The following is a 10,799-nucleotide window of genomic DNA, read 5'->3' as shown; positions in this document are numbered from 1 at the left end:
TGCATGTCCCCGCCTCGCGCGGCGGCGGCGGCAGCGGCGGCGGGTGAGGAGCCTGAGGCAGCGGCGGGGGCGGCTCCGCGCGCGGTGGGTCCGGGGTGAGGCCTGGGCCCGGGCGTCGTCGGTGGGCGGGCCCCGGGGTGGGAGGCTCGGGCTCGGCCCCGGGGGCCGCGGGGCGTGATGCCGCGAGCACGGCCCTCGCGCTGCGCATCGGCGGCGTCCCGGCCGGGTCGGCCTGGGGGGCGGTCTTCGGCCTCCCAGGCCCGACGCCCCCTTTTCTTCGTCTTCGGAGGCTAGGCCGGTAGGAGGCGGGCCACGCCCGAAGGGTTCTTTCGTCCATTCATTCCACCCAGCCCGTGCGGGGATTACAGCGGCCAGCCGCTGTATCGAGCCCTTTACCATTTTTTACCTGGTTCACTCCCCACAGCAGCCCCCACCACGAGCTGCCCATTCCATGGATGGGGAAATGGAGGCGTAAAAAGGTTAGGTCACTCGATTTGATCCGGAGCCCCCTGGCTGGGAGACCCTGCCCTTCGATGGCACCGAACAAGGGGCGCCCCAGGAAAAAGGCTTAAGGATGAGCAAAGGGGGTGATGGGTGTAAGAAAGGACTGTGAGGTAGGGCAGGTTTGAGTCTTGAGGTTGGATGTTTCAAGATGGAAGGGGTATTTTGGTTAAGGAGGTAGCCGCTGGATTCCTCATTGTTGCTTCTCCCGTCTTTTTCCCGTCGGCGTTCAGGGCTTTGTCCCCACTGCCAGTGCCCTGTTTGCCAGGTCTCCGTCTGGGCTGTCTGACCTTGGGTGGGTCACTTAGCCCGAGTCTATCTTTTCTTCTGTATAGTGTAGTTTATAACAGCACCCGCTTTTCACCGGGTTGTTGGAAGAAGTAAACGAGATTGTGAGAGTCCCTTTCCGACCAGAGGACCTGGTACAGAGCAAGCTCTGTGTCACCAGTCAGGGACTCCTCCACTCACTTGTTGGTTGAGAGGCTCCTCTCAGAGGGCAAGTCAGTCCTCAGATCCTCTTTGCGTGTCTGTGAAATAGGAAAATAGAAATGGGAAAGATCGCAGCTCTCCTAAAGATCCCATGTGCGAGGGGGTATGGTCCCGCCGCCTACGCTCTTACGTGCAGTAACCCCAACAGGTAGGGATTCTGAGGAAATGGGCTCAGAGAAGCAAAATAAATTGTCTAAGGTCACAATGCTTGGTTTGCTCCTCAGCCAACACCCCTGTGCACTCTGTGAGGGCAGAAAGCCCCCGTAGAATAATCTGGCCTCCCTCTGCAGCACCATGTTGAGTTACCGATTCCTTGTCCTGTTACTTTGAGGGTTAGGTGAAATAGAGCGGGCCATGTGAGCTTTAGTTGTCATTCTTAGTGTCTTTTTTTCCCCTCTCACTACAGGTCAGAGAAACATGGCAGCTAGGCGAATTGCACAGGAGACTTTTGATGCTGTTTTGCAAGAAAAAGCTAACCGATATCACATGGACCCCAGTGGTGAGGCCGTAGGTGAAGCTCTTCAGTTTAAAGCTCAAGGTGAATTAAAGTGCTTGGTTTCTTTGTTGGGAGGGGAGTTACGGGGCATGCTTTTAGGGTCAGGGCAGCAGGATATCGGTACCTTGGGCACACTCTGGAGTTCTTCTGATCCTACCTTCCTTATCTGTCAAGGGGACATAAACTCTTCTCTTGGCCCCCCTGTCAGCTCATCCTGTGGAAGTGGGTATTGTCATTCTCTGAAGCTTCTCCGCCCCAGGCATCCTCCCCCACCTAAAGGAGGGTTCTTGAATCAGCCTCCCGGCTCCATCCCCACCATTGCTGCCCAGATCTGAGCTCTTACTAGTTCTCACCTGGATTATTGCAATAATCCCCTCAACAGTCTCTCGGCTTCTGGCTTCATTCCCCTCAAGTCTGCCCTCCCCGCTGATCTATTAATGCCGGCCTTGCTGGGCCAAGGCCCTACTTGGGCTCTTGGGGCCCCCCATTTTGGGGTCACATCCTCAGACAAGTACGGGAGCAGCCAGGTAACAGTGATGTGTGCGAGACAAGGGCATGGGAGGCTGCCAAGTGTAGGCCCTGCCTGAAAACCTTCCCTTTGCAAAGTTGTGAAGCGTCATGCCAGCAGAATAAAAAATGGTATGCGCGGAGTTTGTAGGATGACGGGGAGGTTCCTCACCGCGGCGGGCGCTCGAGGGTCGCAGCCCTCATCTCCTGCCTTGAGGCTCATGTTTCAGGGACACTGTGCTGCCTGTCCTTGCCTTTGAATCCCTGCCCAGCCCAGCCTGGTTAATTCCCTCAGGCACTAAGACCCAGCTTGCTGGTGCCTCCCCCCTGGAAGCTCCTGCAGGTTTTGAGGTTGGTTTGGTTGTTCTTCCGAGTCCTAGGCCAGTGTGCTGAGCCCTTACTTTTCTGAGGTGGGCCAGCCTCCCCCAGGCCTCCTTCAGGTCAGTGCTGCTCGCCGCGCCCACCCCTGAGCCAGTCTCCACCGAGAAACTTCCTCAGTGTTGGTTGAGTGAATTAAGTGCTTGGGGTCGGGATAACTTGCGTGCTTTGGATGTGGAGAAGCTGGAGGTTAGAAGCTGTCTTCAGCTTCTGAGTTTTTAAAAATTGATTGAGTGGTACACAAATACATTCCCGTTACGAAGGATTGGAAGAATTATAAAGTAGTTAGGACTAAAAATGTAGAAGTTCTTAGCTGCTTCCTTAGCCCTCTGAAGTAACCGTATCTGTGTCACCACAGATTTGTGCATCCTTCGGTTCTTCTAGTGATATGTTCGTGTAATCCTGAATACTTACATGTTGACATGTGTACTCACATGTGTATATGTGTATGCTTACACATATATGTACACACATACACGTATATGTGGAGATTTTATCTTTACCTAGAGACTCAAACATCAATACGTATCTTAGTTTTGTCAAGAAAAATGGGGGGCGGGATCTGTACTCGGAAACCAATAGGATGCTGGATGGTTCTGGAACCACCACTTTGTCACAGAGCTAGCTGTGTGGTCCATTGGTCAGCCTTTCACTGTATCTGCTCTAGTCTGCATTGGTTTACAAGGCATTGGAAAATCCTGTTGTGCAGACTCCAGCCTCTACCCTTCCTTTAATGCTGTGCCCTATTCATGCCATCAATAGCTGTCAATACCAGGATTATCCCGGTAGATTTTGCTGGAACATCCATATCCACTCTTGTCTTTTGTGGTCAGTTCCCTGAGCAGCAGCCAACGAAGTCATCCCTTTACTCCAAACCCCTTCATGGCTTTCCATCTTGTTCAGAGTAAACTGTAGAGTCCATCGAGGGCCTAACTTGATCTGGTACTCCTGTTCTGTTCACATTTTGTGTCATAGTGGTTCTGTAACTTTGCCCTTTGTTGGAATTATCTGGGGACCCTTTAAAAACCTTTCTGCTCAGGCCACACCCTCTCCTAATCAATTAAATCAGGATGCCTGGGGGTCCCTAAGGGCTCCAGTGTACAACAGAATCTAGGAGCTGCCTTCTTACTGCTTTGCCCCTTGTTCCTCTGTTCCATTCTGGCTACACTCGTTCCCTGCTAGTCCTGCTGCAGGGCTTTGTGCTCATGCTCCCTTGGCGTGGAAGGCTTCCTCCATAACCGCGCGGTCTGGCCTCTCACACCAGGCCTCTGCTGCTCAGGTACATTGTTAGAGCTACCCACCTTGATCAGCCTGTCTGAAAATGGCTTCCCCTGTTTGTGTTCCTTCCTGCTGGATATTTCCTATTGGAACTTTCTTACATGTGATGGATTTTTGTTTATTGTTTGGCTCCCTCAACTGACAAATCCAGGAGGGTAGAGACTTTACTGTCTCCTTTCCTTGCTATAATTACGTTGCCTGGAGCAGTGCCCATACATATTAGTTGCTTAGTAAGTACTTGTTGAATGCATAAACTTGGGTTTATATAAAGCTTTAGCTTCCTGTGGCCTCTTGGCCCGTTAGTTCTTCCTGGTATCTTTCTCTCTCTTTTGACTTCTTGACTAGGTAATAGGTTCTGATTCACAAGCTAGAACGTTAGGAAGCTACTCTGCAAAGTCTCCCTGAGGTCTGCTGTTCCCATATGCCCATAGTTCACTTCTTTTAATTATTTAAATTTTTTAAATTTTATTTTAGAGAGAAAATGAGTGGGGGAGAGAGAGAGGAGAGATTTCAGCAGCCTCCACACTCAGTGTGGAGCCCATCCTAGGATCATGACCTGAGCCAAAATCAAGAGTTAGTTACTTGAATAAGCAAATGCAAATCTAGATACCTATTTTTCTCATTTCTACACACACTGTTCAGTTTTCATCATGGCCTCTCTTGCTGTGGCTTGTTTAGCTTCTGTGTCCCCTCTTAGTTCCTTTGTTATTTCAGAAGATTGGTTGGCCCAGTGGACCTTTCCACGAGGAGCCTATCTGCCACCTTTGGGTCAAGTGCTCCGTTGTGGTCGGCTGTGGGGTGTGAAGTGTCAGCCTTGGCTTCTGCCTCAGTGGCACTGTGGTCCAACACTCCTTAGACACAGGGAGGGCAAATAGCCTCCTGCAAACCTGTCTTCTGTGTGGTAGAAGTAGAAACATACAAGCGCTCCAGTTTTAGTAAAGAAGCCCAGATTATTTGGGGACCAGACACCCTTCCGTTAGTTTATAAAATTTTTTTTTTTTTCAACGTTTTTTATTTATTTTTGGGACAGAGAGAGACAGAGCATGAACGGGGGAGGGGCAGAGAGAGAGGGAGACACAGAATCGGAAACAGGCTCCAGGCTCCGAGCCATCAGCCCAGAGCCCGACGCGGGGCTCGAACTCACAGACCGCGAGATCGTGACCTGGCTGAAGTCGGACGCTTAACCGACTGCGCCACCCAGGCGCCCCACCCTTCCGTTAGTTTAAAAGAAGATCCCTACAGAGCCCGGACAGGAAGGCCAAATAAGTGAGGGGCACTTTTGCCCAGCCTCTGTGGACTGTCATCAGGGCATGTGTGTGCCCAGTGGTTGTAGGTCTTCTTCTGTTTTTATAAGTAGTAAACCCAGATTTCTAAATAAAGCCACACTTATTTTAAATGTTGGAAATAAATACTGCGCTCTGGCAGATAAAGTCCCCTTGCTGGCTGATGGTCTGTGGACTGTTTGCAGCCTCTGGTCTAAATTACCTTTGTGTTCTTCTTTGGATCGTTTATTTCAGATCTTCTAAGGACAGTCCCACGAGCCAGAGCAGATATGTATGATGACATTCCTAGTGACAGCAGATACACTCTGGCTGGATCTGTAGCCCACCCTCGAGACACTGGGAGAGAAAGCCTGAGAGGTGATGTATTTCCAGGACCTTCTTTCAGATCAAGCAACCCTTCTGTAAGTGAAGACAGCTTCTTTCGCAAAGAATGTGGCCGGGATCTGGAATTTTCCCACTCTGATTCCCGAGACCAAGTTTTTGGCCACCGGAAATTGGGACATTTCCGTTCTCAGGACTGGAAATTTGCACTCCGTGGCTCTTGGGAACAAGACTTTGGCCACCCTGTTTCTCAAGAATCCCCCTGGTCGCAGGAGTATAGTTTTGGTCCTTCTGCACTACTGGGGGAATTCGGTTCCTCCAGGCTGATTGAGAAAGAGTGTTTGGAGAAAGAGAGTCGGGATTACGACGTGGACCGTCCAGGGGAGACAGACTCTGTGCTGAGGGGCAGTGGCCAAGTCCAGGGCAGAGGCCGGGGTCTAAACATCGTTGACCAGGAGGGGGCCCTTTTAGGAAAGGGGGAGACTCAGGGCCTCCTCCCATCTAAAGGGGGAGTTGGAAAGCTTGTCACACTAAGAAGTGTGAGTACGAAAAAAGTACCCACTGTAAATCGTATTACTCCCAAAACTCAGGGCACCAACCAAATCCAGAAAACCACCTCAAGTCCTGATGTGACCCTGGGGACGAACCCAGGGACAGAAGATATCCAATTTCCTACTCAGATCCCTTTGGGGCTCAGTCTGAAGGATATTCGGCTCCCCAGAAGAAAGATGAGCTTTGACCTCATAGATAAGTCTGATGTTTTTTCGAGATTTGGGATAGAAATAATCAAATGGGCAGGATTCCACACCATAAAAGATGATGTTAAATTTTCCCAGCTTTTCCAGACTCTCTTTGAACTCGAAACCGAAACCTGTGCTAAAATGCTCGCTTCATTCAAATGCTCCTTAAAACCAGAGCACAGAGATTTTTGCTTTTTTACTATCAAATTTTTAAAGCACTCTGCTTTGAAAACACCCAGAGTTGATAACGAGTTTTTAAATATGCTTTTAGACAAAGGTGCTGTGAAGACCAAAAATTGCTTTTTTGAAATCATAAAGCCCTTTGACAAGTATATAATGAGGCTTCAAGACCGGCTTCTGAAGAGTGTCACACCCCTCCTCATGGCCTGCAATGCCTATGAGCTGAGTGTCAAAATGAAGACCCTCAGCAATCCCCTGGACTTGGCTGTTGCCCTGGAGACCACCAATTCTCTCTGCCGGAAATCTCTAGCCCTCTTGGGACAGACTTTCTCCTTGGCCTCTTCTTTCCGGCAAGAGAAAATCTTAGAAGCGGTCGGCCTCCAAGATCTAGCTCCCTCTCCTGCCGCGTTTCCAAATTTTGAGGACTCTACTCTGTTTGGAAGAGAGTACATCGATCACCTGAAGGCCTGGCTGGTCAGCAGTGGGTGTCCCCTCCAGGTCAAGAAAGCCGAACCCGAGCCAACCCAAGATGAGGAGAAAACGGTTCCTCCTACCAAACCCGAAGTCCAGGCCACGTCTCCAAGTGGGCTGAGTGATGGTAAGGAGAGCAGCGAAAGTTCCTATTTCTTGTGATTAGTTTGTTTGTCATGTTTTCTTGTGATGTCTCTTATTTTCTTTGAGATTTTTACACAGAATCTTTTAGCCAACTGGAAACATCAGAATTTTAGTAGAAAACTCCGATTGGCCAGTGTACATGTCTGCCATGCATTCTGTAAGCATATATTAGGAATCTTCTGTCTACCACAGAAGTCCTTAGATGTTTCTGGGTCACAGACTCCTGATCAAAAGCTGTGGCCCTGGTCAGGAAAAATGCACATGTATTTGTACACAATTTTGCCTCTGCCTTCTGGTGGGTGTGTGTGGGGGGGGTGTTGTACCATTCTGCAGCCAAGGTTAAGAAGCCCGTGTTGTTACAGCATCCCCCTCTTTCCCACCCTAAGGTATTACTAGAGGGGAAAGTAAACACTGGGCTCTGTCTCTGGGGAGTCCCCAGGCTCTTAAGGGACAGAAATGATCAAACCCAGCTTCTCCTGTGCCAGGATTAAGGGGGATGGAAGAGATCCCAGCCCAGGGGAGTTGGGGAGGCCGTGTTTGAGCTGTGTCAAGGGACTGGCAGAGATTAGCCAGGTCTGCCCAGGTAGTAGAAGCACCTTTCTACCCTGAGTGACTCAGTTTTCTAGAATGGCTAAAGATCGATAGATCACTTAGGTACATCTGGTAACCTGCAGTTAACGAATCAGCTTTGAGGAGGTTCCGGAAAGGCCAACAAAGAGGTAATATAAACACTGGCTATTTGGTATCCCTTCTCTCTCCTGCTTAGCGCCCAGGATGAATGCTGTCATAGTCCAGACCTGACCCAGAAATCATGAGCATTATGTGGTGGCTTTCTGACCGGCGAGGAAGCACTTTCCCCCCTTTACCTCCGGAGGAGGAAGTCCTTTTCCCCCCAAGACAGTTTTCACCTTCCATTGCCCCAGCCATGTGGGAAAGCCTTATTTGTCCCTGAATCTCTTTACTCCCCTATACACTTATGGAACCCTGACTACATCAGGCACAGAGTAGGTCCCACTATGGATGGGCAGCCACACCTACCTCTTGGAGAGGGAGCCTTCCAGAAGTGGGCTCAGGACCCCTCCTTCACACACTCCCCAAAGTGGGGGAGTGGAAAGTCAGTGTAATGTCAGTACTGAAGAACTTTTTTTTTTTTTTTTTTTAACATTTTAATTTATTTTTGAGAGACAGAGACAGAGTGTGAGCAGGGGAAGGGCAGAGAGAGAAACACACAGAATCAGAAGCAGGCTCCAGGCTCCAAGATGCCAGCACAGAGCCCGACGTGGGGCTTGAACCCACCAACTGTAAGGTCATGACCTGAGCTGAAGTCGGATACCCAACCAACTGAGCCACCCAGGCACCCCTCAGTACTGAAGAACTTTGTATGAAAAAGTCTCCCATAACTTAAAGTTGCCCACCACCCTTCCCTGGTTTTGCTGCTTCACAGGTTTGCCTGCAGCTGCTGTCTTGCTATACTGAAAACACTACAGTCTGTTCTTTTACAGGACTATCAAAGGTCTTTTTCTGTGTTTCTACAGCAATTGCTGCATCATGCTTCTGACCTAACGTAAATTACCGCACCCTTCCCTTGATGTGGGACTCATGCTGCCTTTTACTAGAGGCCTCTGAGGCTAAGCAGAGGCGGGTTTCCTAGTAATTGACATCTGCAAGCCTGGGCTGTCTGGACAGCAGGTAGATGGCACCAGAGCCCATGTCTTGTGGGACACTGCTCTGCTGCTGCTTCCATTACTGTTAGAAATGCTGAGATGACATCTTCGGTTGAATGCTTTGATGACTCTTCCTGTTATTTTTTAAGTTCTCTGTAGAATTTGGTCTCAAGAGGAGGATTATGGGGCCAAAGCTGGGGCCCTTGCTTGTGGTTACCTTCTCAAGAGGTGGTTGTAGTGATCCAAAAGTTGTATTGTTTTTGAAAGCTTCTGACTTTGAACTCTTACTCCTCTGTAAAGTCATGTAAAACTAAAAGTTCTATAAAATGAGAGCCAATAATCAAAGGGGAAATACTTGCAACAGCACGACAATTGAAGAATCAATTTATCCGGTGTAAAAAGCTTACACTGATATTTAAAATAAGCTCAAAGCTGTATCTTGGACATAGGCAAGGACAGGACAATGCAGTTAGTTACTCGACACAACAAACGGGCAAACCTCTCCAGCTCAGGAGTGGTTTTGGCAGATTCTTTTTTTGGTTTTAAATATTTACCTTAGTGCGGAAGCAGGGGAGGGGCAGAGAGAAAGGGTGACAGGATTGAAGCAGGTTCTGGGCTGACAGCACAGTGCCCGATGTGGGGCTCAAACTTGCAAACCGCAAGATCATGACCTGAGCCAAAGTCGGATGCTTAACTGACTGAGCCACCCAGGTACCTCCTGGAGTGGTTTTTATCAAATGACCGAACAGACCATTCTGTGATATTAAAATTAGCAAATATCAGAAAACTAAATAAACAGTCTTATTAATTGAGGGCACAGATGCTCTTCTGTGTTGCTGGCGGCCTTGTAAATTAAAATTCATATTGAAGGAAGTTTATACTTTAGGAAATGCTTTTCTTTTCATATATTCAAATATTTTCTATGAACATCTACCTTAGGGCCACTCACTTTTTTGATTAGGGAATTTTGTTTTGCAAATTTATGTATATGTTTTCTGATTATAAAGCATGCATATTTAAATTTTTTTTTAATGTTTATTCATTTTTGAGAGACAGAGCATGAGCTGGGGAGGGGCAGAGAGAGAGAGGGAGACATGGAATCTGAAACAGGCTTCAGGCTCTGAGCTGTCAGCACAGAGCCCAATGAGGGGCTCAAACTCATGGATCAGGAGATCATGACCTGAGCTGAAGCTGGACCGACTGAGCCACCCAGGCACCCCTACATGTTTATTTTTTATAGCTAAAGCACAAAGAAAATGAAGTCCCTGGTAAATCTACCGTTCATAGATAACATCTATTAACATTCTGGAATATTTCCTTCTAATCTTTTTTACTACATGTCTGTATTTATATATTTTTTCTTACCTCTTTTATATTGGGAATCATAACCTAAATATTTTTTTTCTGTGTTTTATACCTAGACATGTTTTATATCTTTTATATTTTTTCCTGAATGTGAACATTCTAGTTAAGCGATACATGAAAAACAGAATTGAGTTGCTGCAAATCATTTCCTTCTATAGAATATATGCATACATTGCTCTGTATAGTCATCGTGAGCTTGTGACTTTCTTTCCTAGTGTTTATGCTGTTCTGTCTTTTGGGAAGATATTTTACATGTTGGTTTTTAAAATACTGTGCTGCTTTCCTCTTTTCAACGCTGGTTTCTCGGGAATGAGGATTTCGGTCACTGGTGCCTGCTTAAGTTCCATCCTAAGCCTCTGGCTCTGTCCTGGTTGTCTCAGGCCCCACGCGGTCCAGTGCGTTTCTCAGAAAAGCCCTTTTGTGTGTTCCAGCGGTTCCTCAGCGAGCAGATCACAAGGTGGTGGACACTATCGACCAGCTGGTCACACGTGTTGTCGGGGGCAGCCTGTCTCCCAAAGAGAGAACTCTTCTCAAGGAGGACCCTGCTTACTGGTAGGTCTTTACATTTTGGCCCTCCACATCCCTCCCATAGAACACACGGCAAACTCGGTGTCGTGATGGTATCCAGTGCAGAGGGTGAGTGAGATATCTGTTTCGAGCATTGGTATTTGCCAGTGGGAAGGGCATGAGGGAGGGTCAGGTTCACCTGCATTCAAGCCCTGGCCCTCCTGCAGGCATGCCACGTGGCCTTCTCTCATCCGGGCACGGAACCTCTCAACCCTCTGCGCTGACTTAAGGATGAGGTGAGGGGTACATGCACAGAGCACATGAAGATAAGGAATGTGTCACAGCAGTTGTTTGTGACTTGTTGCTACTGTTTGTTAAACTCTTTCCTTTTGCCTTATTCACTCTTCACGTGAATAGAACAACTTTTTAAAATTAAAGTTTTGACCATAAATATAGTACTTTTTAGTGGAAATCA

At 48.2% G+C, this 10,799-nt stretch overlaps 1 protein-coding gene across 6 annotated transcripts in view; it reads left to right on the top strand.

The window, feature by feature from the left end:
- SUGP2 (SURP and G-patch domain containing 2) overlaps positions 1 to 10,799 on the top strand; it is a 32,650-nt gene that overhangs the window by 287 nt on the left and 21,564 nt on the right. The window contains exons 1-4 of one of the 6 annotated variants that reach the window (XM_049640303.1): positions 16 to 84; positions 1,397 to 1,528; positions 5,167 to 6,771; positions 10,249 to 10,369. In XM_049640303.1, the coding sequence (XP_049496260.1) occupies positions 1,408 to 1,528; positions 5,167 to 6,771; positions 10,249 to 10,369 (1,847 nt within the window). In that variant the 5' untranslated portion in view covers positions 16 to 84; positions 1,397 to 1,407. Of the gene's footprint in view, positions 1 to 15; positions 85 to 172; positions 480 to 989; positions 1,139 to 1,396; positions 1,529 to 5,166; positions 6,772 to 10,248; positions 10,370 to 10,799 lie in introns of those variants that run through there. The other 5 variants (XM_049640302.1, XM_049640301.1, XM_049640300.1 and 2 more) reach the window with 5 other exon arrangements.

The sequence above is a fragment of the Panthera uncia genome, chromosome A2 (assembly GCF_023721935.1).
Source record: "Panthera uncia isolate 11264 chromosome A2, Puncia_PCG_1.0, whole genome shotgun sequence".
NCBI lineage: Eukaryota > Metazoa > Chordata > Mammalia > Carnivora > Felidae > Panthera > Panthera uncia.
The sequence above is the reverse complement of the archived record's forward strand: the minus strand, read 5'-3'. Positions and strand labels throughout refer to the sequence as shown.